The 17,459-nt window shown below is 38.4% G+C and overlaps 1 protein-coding gene across 1 annotated transcript in view; it reads left to right on the top strand.

The window, feature by feature from the left end:
- Positions 1-14,523, top strand: part of KIFAP3 (kinesin associated protein 3) — a 201,980-nt gene extending 187,457 nt beyond the window's left edge. Inside the window, exon 20 of the mRNA XM_027868293.1 lies at positions 14,047-14,523. Within this exon, the coding sequence (XP_027724094.1) occupies positions 14,047-14,155 (109 nt within the window). The 3' untranslated portion in view covers positions 14,156-14,523. The remainder of the gene's footprint in view (positions 1-14,046) is intronic.
- The last annotated feature ends 2,936 nt before the right edge of the window (positions 14,524-17,459 follow it).

Raw genomic sequence — 17,459 nt, 5'->3', positions numbered from 1 at the left:
TGCCTGCAGTTAGGGTGATGCCCATAGTCCTCTGTTATAGTGATAGCCTCAATAATCTATGACGTTATTCCAACCTCCCTCCAAATCTTTCTCTTCTCATTTGTAACACTTCCATCAAAGTTCCTCCCTTACATCTTCCCACCCCTGATCTCATGTCCCAAATACCAGATCATCAGGGTGACACACTCTCTAAAACAGTATAGGAATCACAGGGTGTAAGTCCTCCACCTTCGAGGTCTCTTTGGCCATTACTAGAGAAGGCAGAAGTCAAAAAACAGTGTTGGGTACAGAGATGAGGTAGATGTCTATTTTACATGGAGCAGCAAAGACCTGGTGCTGAGCCTATACTTTTTTTTTTTTAATAACTTTCAGGTACTAAATGAATAGGAAATATGCCAAGGATCCTGTGTCCAAAGAGACTCTGTTCAAGTATTTTTCTTTCTTAAAGGGAATATGACATTTGACTCAAAAATAAGCTAGAAACCCAAAATATTTCTACAGAATTCATTCAGTTGGACAGGCAATTCAGTGCCACTTTGATAAAATGGAGGCTGTGATTGGCAGTGGCATTCTTTTAGCGCAACCACTATGGGTATACTTTTGTGTCCATAGATCTCTGTGAATTATGTAGGGGCTCTGTGAAGGCAGACAAACAGAAAGCATGTGTAAGAAGCATGCCAGGCATTATGGAGTATCTCCTAACTGTCTAGATTCTACATAAGGAGCCAGCTTCTCCTCCTAGATATTGTTAGGAAAGAATCCATAATGATTTTCATATGTTGTTAAGAATACTAAATGTGTACTATAATGTTTTACCTTTTGTTCAAGGGGCTTTGCAAACATAATAATGTTCTCATAATAAGGAAAAATTGAAGAGGACAAACTTTCATTTTCACAAATGAGGAAATTAAAACATTGACAAGAAAGTGAGCTATCCAACACAGGCAGCCTATCGAACTGGAAATTACATACAAGTCTTTTTTTTTTCTCAAGCCACTAAATTGCATTAAATTACTGAAGATTAGAAAACTAGTATACTGGTATGTACTTAGGTACTAGTAGGTACTATAGGTACTTAGGTTGATTTAATAAAGTAGTATAACCAATTCAGGAGGTGACAATTTCTAAACTACCCTAAAGCAAGGGAGTTGAGAAACACGAACATGTGTAGTCTAAGACTCTAAGGTTAAATTTTAAAACAATAAGATACCTCTTCACCCGAAAGATTAGGGTGACTGATAGAGGGATCAGGTAGATTAGCATAGCATTTCTTTATTGATCAGATTGATTTGGAAACACAAGTTCTATTTTAAATGTGGTAATAAAATTTCAGGTAAAGAAGGTAAGGTAAGAATTGTATCCATCAATAATGTCCAATTCAGATAGAAAGAGAACCCTGAGAGCAGCATGTTGACTTAGAAAACCACAAATTCATGTTACCTATATAGTATTGTATTTTTATTTATTTTGCTTAAACATTTCCCAATTAGATTTTAATTTGGTTGAGAGCACTCAGGATTTTTTTCCAGTGCTTGGCCAGCATACTGCCAAGTTTGACAATTTCTGCCATATATCAGCCCATATTGAATTTAGTTAATAGTTGCCAAGTATCCATTGAGTTTCTAACCGTGTTTTGGTATTATAGGAAGATCTTACTTAATAGAGAAATGATATGGTTTCAGCCCTCAAGGGACTTAGTCTATTAGGGACCATAATTTAAATATATGTACTCACTTTAATCATTGAACTGGGTCTTGGCACGATAGGTTCAAATGGGAAAAGAATTGAGTTCCCTTTATCGGACTACCTTCTGTAGGCCTTACAGTACAATAAAAAGTTTACTTGTCCGTTGGCATGGTTGATATTACTATTTTTTACAGACTAGAGATGCATTTCATTTTCTGCTGTTTATTTAGTACTATTTTTATTGCCGGTATAGACCCTGAGTTCCAGTGGCAGAGATCAATGGGAGATAAGTTGTTAACTATTTTATAATATTAAGGGGTAAAAGGCACAGAGCAAATATGAAATATCATTTGGTCTGTGTAACTTTCATACCAGAGTATGACTGAAAGTATCAAAGATTTCTAACCAAAACTGCCCACCAGAAATCTTTTTTAAATAACTTGGAAAACTAGAAGTATAAGGAAATGGCTTGCTGTTTATAGATTTGGGACTACAGATTTGGTTTCGATTCAGGTTTCAAAAATTTGAGTCATAGTTGCTTAGCTGTTTAAAAACAGGTGCTTAGGGAGGGGGTAATCTTAATTGCTTTATACAAACTCTAGCTATGTGTTTAAAATATGTGGCTTGCTTACATTTCTAGAAAGTATTATTTTGATTTCTCAGGGGAAACAAAGTCTTCGATAATTTTTAGCCAGCTGATATTTTTTATTATAGCAGAAATATATTTTGAGGCTTATAGAATAAAAAAGGAGGTGAGAAGAATAAATAGAAAAAGGCACAAATTGTGAGAAATGAAAACTTTACATTAAGCATTTTGCTTAAGATGATTACTAGTGTTTTCCTACACAAAAAAAAAAAAATCTAAGGCTTTTTCCTTCTAAGTCAGTGAAGGAAAATGAATTCCTTAATAAATATGGCCAAGGAATATGAACATGTCTATTTTTTAGACTTTCAGTGGCATGAGTTTTACACTGTGGGACTTCAGAAATCTTTCATTTAAGAAAGACTTGTAGTATGTCAAAAGGGATAACCTTCAAGAGACCTGCACCATGTCCCTGCTTTGATTTGGTGCACGTGGAGGACTTCTGTCTGTTTTTTAAAGGAAGTTGGGGAGTTGACACAGCCCCCGACTTATTAGTTGTCCCGATGCTTTGAGATTCTGTAAATACTTGAGCTTGTTCACTTTGACATTGTATTATCACATGGAGATATAACTCTGGGGGAGGGGCTTAAGTTCTACTCACTGGCAAGATCATTAAACATGTTTTAATTGGACTAAAGGATTTTTAGTACTGTATTAACTTTTGAATTATGTGTGAGGTCATGCACTTTGGGGCATTTCTTATTAATATTTTAGTACTTAATAGTTCTCTCTTTCTCCTCCCCTCTCACCAGCCAAGAACCCTCCTTGCTGCTCAGCATTAGGAACGTTTTCCTCTTTGGCATGTGCTTTCTAGTTCCCCAGCAATATAAGCGAATTGGAAAGTTCAGCTGTCATTCTTGGAAGGTCATAGATCACACTAGCAGCCTGAGTAATCCAAGAGGTTTTAAGTATCATAGCATTTAGTTTAAAGTGAAATTTGCTCTGACAGGGCTGGCAGACCAATAGGAAAAAGAAATATTTGTGCTTGGAAAAGTGCATCTGTAGAGACCACTAGTATAACTGATGGCTGGAAGTGATTTCAGTCTAAAAAAACAAATCATTAAGAGAGTGCATAGGGGTAAAATACACAGTTCATATTTTAAAAGGTCTCGAAATGAACCAGCAACTGAGGTTAGCATTACATAGTAATTAGTTGTAGTGTTCAGTGTTTAACCCACTCATTTCCAGATTGTATGGTTAAACAATCAGGAAGAAAAAAAATGCCACCTTTTCCTTTGCCTCCTCTTTAAGCCGAGAGCGCTATTTTATTCCAGTAATTTCAATATTTTAAAAGAAAGAAAGGTACTATGACAAATTATGTAAATATGAAACTAGTAAGGACAAGCAAGCCATTATCCAGATGGCTTGTTAATGATTCAGAGAGTTTATTCACCCAGTTCTGGGGTTACTTAATCGGTCTTAAGTGTTACCCTGACCTTTGTACCTTACTGATATAAAATGGGACATTACCTGACAGAACAAGATGGCCAGTGTCAAGAAATTCTCACAATTTGCTCAAAAAGTGTAAGCCCAAATTGACATACCTTCTTTAAAAAAAAAAAATAAACTGCTGTGAGGAACTTGTACCCATCATGGTTTTGAGTAATTAATTGGCTTTAATTTGATCACTTGACAGGCATTGAACACCTATTGTAATAAAAGAAAGTGGATTTGGAATCTGAGAACTTGAGGTGGAATCCAGTTCAGTGCCTGCACCCTAGTGTAACCTTGGACAAATCACTTGATTTTATCTGGGCCTCAGTTTTGCTCATCTGTGAAATGAGAGTTGGGCTAGATGATCTCCAAGATATTTTCCAGCTCTAGATCTATAATTTTCTTTAAAAGTAGCTGCCAAGGAGGAAAAGAAAACTCTTTTAATATCTACAGTTACTTTATAGTGTCACTATTTCCTCCAAGTCCAATGTGAAAATTTTTTGATTAATAGAGCTATAACATTAGTAAATTCTATCCTTGGAAGCATAAATAAGTATGATACAGAATCTCATTGAAATTCTAAAAGGATAAATGATTACCACCATCATTTGTAGTACAAGTTGGTATTTCAAAAGAACACCTAAATTTGAAGGGATGTCCACCTAAAGGTAAATTTCAATTTTGTTTCTTATGGAGATCTTTGAAGTACAGCTTATAAGATATTTATGAAAATGTTTAGGAGAAGACTGTATGATTGCTGTCTAGGTTGCTATTCTCCCCAAAGTACAGAATTTGAAGTCTCGACTTACAGACGGGTCACCTTTGCATAGTATTAAGGAAATACCTTGTATATATGTATATGCATATGTATGATAACTAGATACTCCACATACAGCATGCATATGCCAGATAGAGTCTCTTTAACAGATGTTAAATGGAAATTTTAGACACTGTTTTGCAATAGTATTTTATCATGCATTCAGTGTAATTTTTTTAAGTGTCCAAAACAATCAGCCGCTGATCTTCTACTCTTGACATTTTCTAGAACCCCAGAGCCAAAAAACTTTTTTGGAAATGACTGATAGATTGATATTCCAGAGACCTGTACCTAAATTACTTTCACATTTGTATAAAAAAGACATTGATTTGCTGAAAAAGTAATGGAAACCATGGCTTATTCTCTTTATCGATTTATGGATGTTGAGGAATTGTTTGGATTTGAGAATCCTGCTTTGGAAACTTTTTTAAAAGCACATGGTAGTAAAGATGGAGTAACTACTCCATCTAGTGGTTAGATTATAAATTATAATCAGTTAGGTTTGGGTTGGGGTTTTTTTTTTTTAGTATTGTTGTTTTGGTTTGGTTTTTTTTTGTTTGTTTTTTGTTTTTTGTTTTTTGGTCAGATTTCTTTTACTGCCCCAATGGTATCCTCAGGCATTCTCATTGAAAATAAAGATTTCATCTAGGGCAGGGGTGGGGAACCTGCGACCCTCGAGGTCACATGTGGCCCTCTGGGTCCTCAGGGTGCGTGCGGCCTTTTGACTGAATCCAAGTTTTACAGAACAAACCCCTTTATTAAGGGGATTTGTTCTGTTAAGTTTGGATTTAATCAAAGGGCCGCACCTGAGGACCCAGAGGCCCACATGTGCACATGTGGCCTTGAGACTGCAGGTTCCTCATCCCCGGTCTAGGTGAACATGTTATATCCGGTGATTGACTGTTTTTGTCTGAATATGAGGCCACACAGCCTGCTGGTTATTTCTGTGAAGTGGTATGGTCTCATATTAGGAGAAGGGTCATAGGGTTGTAGATTTACAGCTAAAACTTGAAAGTCATCAAGTCCAGCCTCTTCATTTTATAGATGAAAGAATGGAAGCCCAGAAAGGTGGGCACACAGGTAGCAAGTGGCCGAACTCCAGTTCGGATCTAGATTCTCGACTCCAGGCCAAGTCTTTGCTATCCTCTGCTAATTAGGTGCACTCAATAGTGAGCGTTTATAGAGGGCTTTAAAATGTCCAAAGCACATGTCAGATTTAGAGTCTGTTTTCATCCGTCTCTGCATTCCCAATCTGCACTCCATTGTCCAGTGGGTCTGGAATATCTTCAGTGTGAGCGCTCCTCCAGTGATAATGGGCTAACAGAGACTTAGGTCCCTGTGGGCCAGGCAAGCAAAAACAAAGCAGTTCTTGCTCTTCAGGTGAAAACAACACAGACACGTGTCAGTATGTCCAAAAAAGATCCAGACCCACGACTTCAGTGATACAGAGAATTTCCAGGGAGGAAGTTTCCCGTCCTAATGCAGATCAGCGGTCATGCTGCACTTGATAGTCTCGGGGGCCTGAAACCCACTCGCTTGAGTCATGTGTCAGAAGTGGGACTTGAACCGAAGTCACGCTGGCTGCATATCTACAGTGTCATTCTACTTGCCCTTCCCCCCATGTGTGTGTCAGTGTGTGTGTGATTATGTATGTGAGTAGATCTGATCTAGATGTGGAACTGTCCTTGGGGACAACAAGACCATAGGTGTGTATGTAAAGGTGAGGTTGAAAGATTGAAAGCGTCTGGAGTTTAAATACTAGTATAAATTCAAAACCCACCAGGATTTTTCTATTCAGTCTTGGTATTTACTCAAACCACCCCCATCCCACTTAAGGTAACTATTAAGATAATCAGTCATAGACTTTGGACTAAATGTGAAAAGTTACACGGGGATTGTTAGGATAAGCCAAGGAAATGTGGCTACACCCAAGAGGGTCACCTAAAAATTCTCATGCTAGAGAACTGGAGTCATTTAAGAAATTGGAACAAGTGTGGCTTTCCAACATATCCTTGAAGAATTACTTGAGAGTTGAGGGTATGGCTGGAAGTGAGAGAGGGCTTAGCCAGGTCTCTTCCTTCTCTTCTCCTACTTTAACCTGAAAAGGACCTTGTGAACTTTGAAGGGTTCAAAGGACTGTGTCCTTTGGTGTCCTGGCCCCATCCCCAAAAGTCGGGGATAGCATTGTCTTCATGGGAGCCAAGGAGAGACAGACAGCAGATTTACGAATCATACTTGAAGGAAACTTCTTGAGTAGCCCTTGAGTGAGAGGAAACCAGGAGCTTTGTTAGCTCTTTGTCACATAGGCTTTTGAAGCTTGAGTCTACTTTCTCTGGACTCCTTTTGCATTTGTGGGAGAAGGTACCACAGACTATTGGGGGGCGAGATTGTACCAGCTGATCTTACTTTACTGCTGTAGTAAATACTCCTTTTCTGAAAGCTGCTTCCAGCTTGCTGAATAAATGATTCTCAGCTGATAGTCTTGGGGGAAGCACATCAGTGCATGCATTAGAGAATCACCTTTGCCTCTTCAAGGATACCTCTAGAATCCTGAGAGAAGAAGGAGAGCAGAGATCAAGTTTGAAGAAGCTACTATTTCTGAGAGGTGGAGATGAGCACGTCCATTCTGTGCATAGGAGACAGCCCATGTGAAAGTAGAGATGGGAGATGGAATGTCATGTGTGAAGAAGAACAAGGCCGACGTGGCTGGAACGTCCAGTGCGGGGAAACTAGACATGAAAGTGAGCCTGGGAAGAGATGAGTGACTGCCAGATTATATAGGGTTTTAATGCCAATCAGAGAAGTTTGCATTAGGAAGCCAATAAAGCTTGCCGAGCAGGAGAAGTGACCTGGTAAGACCTATACTTGAAGAATTTCACTTTGGCCCCTGTATGGAAGGTGGGTTGGATGACTAGTTAGGAGGGTTGGTTAGGAGGTTATTGCACCAGTTCAGCTGAGAAGTGATGAAGCCTGACAAGATCAGTGGTTGCATAAGCAGATGTTTTGGAAGTACAGTTGATAAAAGTTGGGGCAGCCACCTATATCTGTCCATCTTTTCCTATAAATTCAGCACTGGGGTGTATCTAACATGCCACACAGCCTACCTCCCATCCTGGCCACGTTGTGTAGATGTCAATGAAGCAAGCAGGCTATCCATCAGGTTCCCTGTATTCTTGCCACACAACCGGCTCATTGTTTGGTTTTGGTTTTTTTTTTTTTTTCCCCAGTCATACATTGCTCTGACAGCATCTTTCATACCACTTTTCTCTCATGATTTCACATTTGTAATATGGTATAGCCATGCTAATGCCCACCATGAGCTTCTTTTCATCCAGGTTATTGTCTGTTTTCAGTGTCAGCCATAAATCTGTGTACTGATGGATGAGCTCTATAGATTGTCTCTCCAAATGTATTTCATAGACTGGACAATAGGCATTTTTTATCTGCTTGGCTTTTCCTATATGTCTGGTTAGGCCAGTCTCTTTTGTGTGAGCACAGACTTCATTTGGAAGTCTCTGAAAGAGTCTAGTATTTAAATATTAGCAAAAGCATAAATTCAGGACTCATAAAAATGTGTCTTGAATGAAATTGCTCATATTCTCTCTGCTTCCCTCAAAGAGGAAAAAAAAACACCATTTGTTTTTCAGAGGTTTCATGTATTTGCTTCCACTAAAGTACTTCTATAATAATTATGGCATATAGATGACCCTGAGTTCTTCGAGGCCATGATTGCAGAGTATATTCTCTGGAAAGTTCTACCAAACTGGAAAGACTATAAGTAAGCACTCACTAATAGACTGTTATGAAAGAACCTACCTGTTCTCTTCCAGGTGCTAAATTTTCTCACCTGTAACATAAACCAAATTACTAAGATTCGTAGGGTTGTGATTTGTCATGGTAGAGTATCCACAATGATATGATCATATAATTTTTTTTAATATTTATGTCTTTGGTTAGGGCATAACAAAAACATCAACCTTAAAACAGAAGTTTTAACACTGAAAAAAGTAAGCCCCCTAATCAATAAGATTTAAGCTTTATTTTATTTTATTCTTTATTTGATCTCCCTAAGATCTGCTTATCAGATTTGCAGATGGCTAGGAAGGACAGCTAACACTTTGGATTATAGAGTCATAATCCAAAAAGTTGTTGACAGAGCTACAGCATTAGATCTAGACTAATATTACATCTAATGAAGGCTTGTCGCATGTAAGATGCCATCCAGTAGAAGTAAATAAAGTCTGGCACTTGGATTCAGAAAATCAACTCTGTATGTACCAGATAGGGGACGAATGATTAGATAGCAGTTGTTTGGGAAAAACAACAATGACTTGTGGTTTTAGTGACCTGCCCAGCTTTGTAAGAGTCAGCCATGTGATACAGCAGGCAAAAAGGCAAATAGCAACTTGGGCTGCATTAAAAGAGGCCTAGTATCCATGACTGGGAGGATGGTCCTGTTTTACACAGACTGTCCAGAGCACATCTGGAGTACTGTGTTCAGTTCTGCGCACTACAGTTCAGAGAGGACATTTATCAGCTGAAAAGTGTCCAGAGGAACGTCAGCAGGATGGTGAAGGACCTTAAGTCCATGTCATCCTAGGCTCAGAAGAAGGACTTATGGAAAAGAGAAGATGTAGGCAAGACAAGATAACTGAGGGATCAGACTTATTTGACCTCAGAGTCCAGAATGAGGCGTGATCATAGAGGTCGCAAAGAGACAAATCTAGGCTTGGTGTCGGGAAAAATATTCTCCCCCCTTGAGGGGTCCCTAAGTAGCATAGGCCACCCCAAGAGGTAGTGAGTTCCCCGTCACTGGGAGTCTTCAAACAGAGGCTGAAGGGAGCCCTTATCACATGGGTTGTAGTGAGAATTTCTCTTCAGGTATTACTGGTTGAACTAAACAGTGTCTGAGGTCCCTGACTTTCAAATGCTTCAGGTTGAAGAAGTGGATGAACTCTCTCAGCACACTTTTGGCGCATGATTTCTTATGGGAGGAAAGATGGAAACAAGCCTTTCTCGAGCACAACAGTGGGCGCTGCTGTGTGGAGTAAGCACTTTACAAACAACACTGAGAGACAGGGGCTTTTATCACCTTCATTTTACAGATGAAAAAATCAGGTAGATGGCAGTCCCTGACTCCAGGCAGCTCGACCTAGAGGCGCCATAGTTATCTAGTCTAGTCGCAAAATTAAAGAAAAATTGTATCAGGAGGTAGAAGGAAACCAGATAGCATTATAGCACCATTCTAGGTCATGTGACCAACCAGAGGGCGGGCTAGACATTTTCTCTGCTCCTCAACTCTCAGACCTCTCCAAAGTAAGAACTGTGGACAAGAAATAAAGCACTCTTGGTTCTCTCTATGGTCTAGGACATCAAGAATCCTAATTTAGGCAGCAATTCAATGAAGTAACAACAGACAAGGCCAATTGCTAATGTCCAGCTCACACTCCCACACCCACCACATCGAAGGTGGCGCTGCACAAGCCAACCCAGAAGCTTGCAAAGGAAAGTAACAGATCCCACTGGCAAGTAACCCTCTCCCAAGTCTCTTTACCACCTCAGTTACCAACGCACAGATCCCTCCCCTGCTGCAGGGGGCTTCAGGTGTTATCCTCAGTGGTGGATTCTCCTTTAGCAACCTGTCAGCTCCTTCTGTCCATCACCAGGATTCTCTCTCATGAGGGCTCTCTATCAGGGAAAATCTTTCTCTGACTTTCGAGATACAGTCACTGCCTAACCAGGAAGACCTTCACAGTTTTTCCTACTTGACAGGAAACACAGTTTCCCTGCATTATAGCTTAAATTGTAAAGTGCCAAACCAGGAAACTCTTCTCATGAAGCCTAGATCCCTCTTCCCCTATCCCGTAAACCTCTGGCCTGACAAAAATTTGCCAATGGATAGAATGGAACCCCACCATTCTCCTGTGCACAAGAGAGAGTCTCTGTTATTAATTTCAGGTTCAGATATGATGATTCCCAATTTTGTTCCCTGCCATTTTGATGGAAGGGAATCCATTTAAGAGCTATCAAATCTCTTCCTAATTATTTCTTCTGTGCCGTAGATTTTGCCTAAGGCAACTGGATAGGATTATTCAAATCATTTTAGGCTGCTACTAACTAGTACTTTGGGAGAAAGGAGAGGTAGGAGAAAACTGCTTTCTGGGACTTCTCCAGCATGCATGCCTTCAGGGGATATTCAGAAAGTAACTGGTAGAAGGGTGGATTTGTGACCAACTGGTCATTGGAATTGTTCCAGAAGATTATAGATGATATAGATAATCTCAAAGGTCTCTTGTCAATTCAACAAGAATTGACTTGAAGTCAATTATCTATCTTTTGTTCCTAGTATCCACTCAAATGCCTAATACTCCTTATTTGTTGTATGTTTATATCACTGACCTGGGATTATAAAAGAAGAAAAGAAATCCATAGTCCCTGTAATCTAATGTTAATAACATGATAATGCTTTTCGCTTATGCAGCACTTTTCATCCAAGGATTTCGAAATGCTTTACAAATATGCATTAACTAAGCCTAACAAACCACTGAGGTAGGTGATCTCCTTTTACAGAAGTGAGGCAAAGAGACTTGGCAAGAGGCTAAGAACAGATTCATTCACCTTTCCCCTGCCCTTATCACTGGCTGGTATCCTCCCTTGCAATGTGCTGCATGTAAAGAGGCCTCTTTAACGTCTGGATTTTTTTTTCTGTTTCACAAGCATACATACACTTATACATACATGTATATTATATATGTATGTGTGCAATATTTTTTTCAAATTATTTCTGTTGACCATTTATAGATTTAGGATTATAATAAATGTCCTTTTAAGCAAATATCTCAGCCCTTTTAATTTTAGAGAACATTCTAAGGCATTAGTCTGCTGCTAGCTCAGTGCCAATGGACTTCTAAGACTTAGTTTACAATGGCAATTGTAGACCAGCTGGGATATACACTTATATTCTTAGACGTATTTAGGTTTTAGATAATGTAGTTGGTGTTGAAGTATCATTTTTTACTCTTAGGAAGGTCCTCTTTTTCTCCCTTTGTGGTCACTATGCTCAGGTTTAAATATCAAGAAAAAAACCGATTGAGGCTTTACCTCTTCTAGTGAACAATAATATATTATTTGGGTTATTATTCTCAGTACTTCCAAGGAAGTACATTGATTTATGATATTTTCCAGGTTTAAAGAACTCAGTTTGAGATCCAAACATTGAGAATGAGGGTTAAATTATCTTTAAATGAGTAATCCTAGAAATAATCAATAGGAGACAGACTGCACCTGGGATTTCATTAATATAAGGAACTAATTCCCAGATGACTAAACTCCTCCTAGTGATACAGTTGACACCTTGCCTGAAATTTATAGTTGTAGAGAATTCCTTAGATGACAGAGGTTGTCTTATCCAGGGTCACACAGCCAGCTGATTCCGAGGCCAGCTCACCAGCCATTATCCCTTAGCACAAATAGATGATCCCCAAAATGTATTTTGGCAATTAATTTTAAACTTTTATTTCCATTAAAATTTTAATGAGTTGTTGCTAATAAGTGGCAAAATTACTTTTGAGTTTCACACATCTCTGACCACATACAATCTCTAGTAAAGATGTTAAAATGTAGTCAGTAAAATGCAGAGAAAGAGAAAGCATAGTAAGGCACTTGGATAAACCATAAATTATATAAGCAATCCTTTAGTAACCAAGAGTTTGACTAGGTCCATGTTTCTTATCTGTAGTAGTGCCTTAGAACAAAGTAGTATTTTAGCACTCTTCCACAAAGCTGTTTCCCATCTATTGTGGGTAGACCAGCCTTTTCTCTACTAGTAAAAAGATGTAGTGTGCCTCACTCCCAGGGATAGATGCATTTCTGAAACAATATCCATAATCTCTGAAATCATATTTTCGTACTGCCTTTTTAAAAAAATTTTGAGATGTGCTCCCAAATCGGGGGATGGGTATAAGGGGAAAAATTGGTTCCAAGTCATAGTAAAAATCATACTGATAGATTCCACCAACCTTTTAAAATTACATATTTCAAAGAGAAACATTTTTAATTTTCTAGAACTCTATCAGAGTAAGCAAATGTACAAATAAAGATGATCTGAAATATAGGTACTGCCCTTAATATAAGATCACTATGAAAGGAAAGAAAAAGTAGGCTGAAAAATAACACTGATTACACAACACAATGAAAGCTAGATCTGAGGGGCAAGTATAGCCTATATTGGGGTCAATATTTTTTTTTTACCAGAAACCATACTCCCCTGAGCCCTGAAAACAGACACATATAAGGGGGAGATGTATTTTGTGTGTTGCTTGATATTTAAATTTTAGTCTGGCACTGTTCCTACCAAAGATAGAAATTTCCTTTTAAAGTCCCTAAACCTGTCATTGTTATTTCTACAAAGATTTCTTAGTTAAGGCTGGGTTTTTTGTTTGTGTGGATTTTTTGATAGTATGCTAACAAGTTTTTTTTATGGTTTTTATGGTGAGGGCCTAGGTATCTTTCTAAGCAGCAGGATGTTAAAATGATATAAAATAATTCATTTACCTATTTTTTCTGAATTTTTCTATAATGGGTTTCTTTTAAAAGGGGAGGGGGGGTGGCAGGGTAACAGCTGAACCAGAACCCACTGCATGAGCTCTGCATGAGCATGTTGTAACCACTCCATTTGCCTGGCACACTGAATACTTTGCCCCATTGCTGTGTGTTTCTTTGATTGTTCTGATAATCTAGAAAACAGATTCATTTCCTAATAATTTGTTGATGATCAGATAATCACTTTTAAATATAATAAAGTTCTCCATCCTTTAGGTTTTCCGTGTTTACCACACAGCAGATTAGCTCTTGGCTTCTGGTTATTAACGTGCAATGCATTTGTCCAGAATCAACTTTTGTCCTTTTATCAGTCACAAGAAGAAATTTACTGTTTGATTACATTATGCTTCAAAAATTCAGCAACAGGCTTTAAAAATTACACACACCATAACTTCCAGAGGTCTGAGTGTCAGAATTCCTCGTTCTAGTCTTCATTCCGCCATAGCCTTATTGCAAGGCTTAGCCCTCCTTGACTGAGAGGTGCAACCTTTCAACGTTTTACATGCCATACTGATGATTAGCTAGTAATGCCAGCTTCATGTAGGCCAATATATTAGTAGTAGAGCTTGGCAAAACTCCCTTTTCCGCACTTGCTTCTGTTTTGTCCACTAGAAGAAAGCTATTGATACTTTCTGGAATGTAAAATCTTTTGTTAAATTGTTGAAGCTATGCTTTATTATGTACATTTAATGGACAGAGAAACTTGAGCAGAGAAAAAATAAGGGTCAATTAATGAGTCCAAAGACCAGTATCACTATTAGGAATAGAACCTTGGAATTCTAAAATACCAGACCTCTTTGAACTATGCCATATGTCTCTGTGATGAGAAATATAACAACTGTGATTTCTTTTCCTCTTCCTCTAGTCTTGGAGTTGATGGTTTTGGTCAGCCAGTTGGCATTCTTGGACGCCCCGCCACAGCTTATGGATTCCGCCCTGATGAACCTTACTACTATGGCTATGGATCTCGCTGAAAGTCATCCCTGCCCCAATTCCTTTTTGATGTGTCCTCCCAACTTGCTAGAAAACAGTGTGTGTTTAGCTCCTTTGGACCTTGGCCTGGTAATGCATGTTGATACCACTGCAGGTCTGTGTGATGTTTCCTTTTTTGTCTTGTTGTTAGCTGATGGTTAAACCCAACTCTTTCTTCTTGTGTTAATGTTGCTGGTGGTGATGTAGTTCACACATCAGGCTACATTTTGAGGTTGTACAGTATTTGCCATGGGACTTGAAAGTGAATGTTAAAAAGCTACTGGACTGGAAAGTAAACACTACATTATGTATATTAAGCAATTAATTTAATTTCTATTAAAAACAAGAAGCTTACAGTGCTGATAAACAAGCCAAAGTCACGTGTTTGTATTTAATGCATTTCATTTGTAATCACACACTTATGTAATTTATGTATGATTTTTTTTCTTTCCTTTTCTTCCCTGGTTATATCCGGAGCATGACTTTCAGATTCACAAAAAGAAGTGGTCACCTTTCATACCATGCATGGTCAGAAACCACTTTCGCAAAGCTGGCTACTGCACTGTCAGGAAGTAATGGGACAAATGTGCAGTTTTCAAGTTCTTTTCTCTTGGTTTTTGTAAATTAGAACATGTTGCCCCTCTCCAGTCCTGGAGCACCACAACGTGGTGTATTTTTGAGTTTATTAAATATGACTAGATGCTTTTAAGCAGAAAAAGAAATCATTTATATTCACTTATCCCAGCCTCTTTCTTGTTAAGTGGCAATCAGTCTGTTGAAGTGTTTCTTGGTTTCAAATTCTTTCAGTTTCCTTTAGTTCAAAAGACCCAGTCTATGTAGCTTAGACTTAGTGTGCTCCCATCCAGCCTATTTCATCTAGCTTATTTAGCACTTGATTATAAGACCCACTGAATTGAAGCTAGGGAATATAATCTTTAATTTATTATAACTTTTCTTTACTGGCTTCTCTTTCAAGCTGGGAATCTCAGATTTAGATTTGGAAGTAGGGAAGAATTATCAGCTGTACCCTGAGTCAGGGCAGAACTGAACCAATAGTGGACAGCAAGCACTGAAAGGTTTGCAAAGTGCTTTCTACGCACGGTCTCACTTGAGCCTCACAACAACCCTAGAAGGTAGGCTTTACAGGTGTCATTACCCCCATTTCATAGATGAGGAAACTGAGGCTCAGAGAAGTGACTTGTCCATAACTAATAGGATTAGAACCCAGATCTCCCCTGTCTCCAGGTCCAGTTCCCAACAGATCAAATGTGAAATAAACAAATATGTATTGATCACCTACTGTGTATAAATCCGTGGATGATTCAGAGATCTAAAGCATTATCCCTCCCCTGTAAAGGATCTTATCATATATATATTTGATCACTTAAACTATGCTGACATGGCATCTAAAAGGTGACATGATACTTAGCACTGTGACGTTAATACAAGTCTAGCAAACCCTCTACAGCTTTGAGTTCTCCAGATGTTAGACCCTGGGGCAGACCGAGCTGGGACCCTGAGTGGAAGATGACAAATGACAAAGGGCTCCATGCCTCTTGGATCATTAGCACCACCTTTCTTCTGCCAGAATTCCTCTGCTTCTGATGTTCAAAATGGAAGACATCCATTTCTGTCTTCTACCTTTACTCTCTTTATCTAATATATCTCCGAAATAAATGCAAAACACCTTTTTTTAAGGTTTCTAAGGATTTTTACTGCTGTTGGTCATAGTTTACATTGATATGATGCTTTGCCACTGACAAAGGGCCCTCTCACAGTCACCCTGTGATTGCAAGTATTATTATACCATAATAAAAATGAACTCTCTGAGGCCCATCAAAAGAGGATTCAGGAACTCAGGGCTGGACCAACATGTACCATTATGCATCTGTGGAGGAAATTAGCAAGTTTACTAAGCAAATTAATACTATGTAAGAATTCAGAGGGAACATTTAAATTTTCAGAGCATAAAGTGTATATACCTCAAGCACTTTTAGAAACACTCTTTACATAGAAATAATTTACATGGGTGAATGAAATGCTGTAAAATTACTGACAGAGAAAACAGAACCATTTGCCTGATATTTTGCTGTTGCTTTATCAAGAAGAATGAAATTTGAACTAGAAAGAATAGAACCAAAATGGCTAATACAGAGTTGATATTGTAGGTAAGTAGAGAGACAGAAAGCAGCCAGCAGCCAGTTTTGCCTGAAGACTTCAAGCCATCAGGCTCAAATGAACTACATCCCAGACGTTGTGACTGCTGAAGCAGTCATATAAAGGTATTGCAAAGCAATCAAGGTGCCCCAGGCCTGGAGAGGGGCAAACTTTTTGTTTACAAAAAGGAGAAGAGAATGGAGTCTACAAACTAGAAACCAGTGATCTTGAATTTGAACCCTGTTTGGTCACATTATTCATGAACAGCTAGAAAAGGAAGTGCTCACAAAGAATCAACATAGCTTCATCAAGAATAGCTCATGTCAGTCTAACTTTTCCTTTTATCATCAGAGAAATGCTGTAGGGAAGCCAGGGGGCATGGTGAATAGAGCTCTGGCCTTGGAGTCAGGAGGACCTGAGTTCAAATGTGGCCTCAGATACTTGATACTTATTAGCTGTGTGACCTTGGGCAAGTCACTTAACCCCAATCACCTCACCCCCCAAAAAAAAAAAACTGAGATAGAAATGCTGTAGATATAGTTTATCAAAGATTTAAGTAAAGCTTTTGATAAAGTCTCCCATGATGTCCTTTTGAGTAAGATGTGACTTAGATTATACCATAGTTAGATGGATTAAAAAATAGTTGAATGACTGGACCCAAAAGAGTTCATTGTCAACATTGCTCCAGTGATTTTTACTATTTGATATTTTTATCAGTTACTTGTAGCAAGGCAAAAATATTAAGTTTATATACACAGGTAACAAAAAGCTAGAAGAAATAAATCATGTTATATGATGGAATCAGGATTCAAAAAGTTCCCAATAGGCTTGAACATTGGATTGAACCTAATATTACTTAATCAAACCTGTGATTTCAAGAGAACTTAACAACTTCTCTGCAATTTAGAGATTCTGTTTCCTGGGGCACCAAGAGGCTAAGTGATTTGCCTAGTTCATATGGTCAGTGTGTATCAGAGGCAGTAGTTAAACCTAGGTCTTTCTGACTCTGAAACCAGTTCTCTATCTCCATAATAAAACCAAATTTGGTGTTTATTTAAAAAGTTAGGAAATTTTGAAAGAGGTAACTCAGGGATATAACTCAAATTATATCCTTTATTTCATATTACTTTACAAAAGTCTTTTTTTTAT

This window comes from Vombatus ursinus, unplaced genomic scaffold, assembly GCF_900497805.2.
Source record: "Vombatus ursinus unplaced genomic scaffold, bare-nosed wombat genome assembly UNPS02014789.1, whole genome shotgun sequence".
NCBI lineage: Eukaryota > Metazoa > Chordata > Mammalia > Diprotodontia > Vombatidae > Vombatus > Vombatus ursinus.
This window is presented reverse-complemented; position numbering and strand designations above follow the sequence as displayed.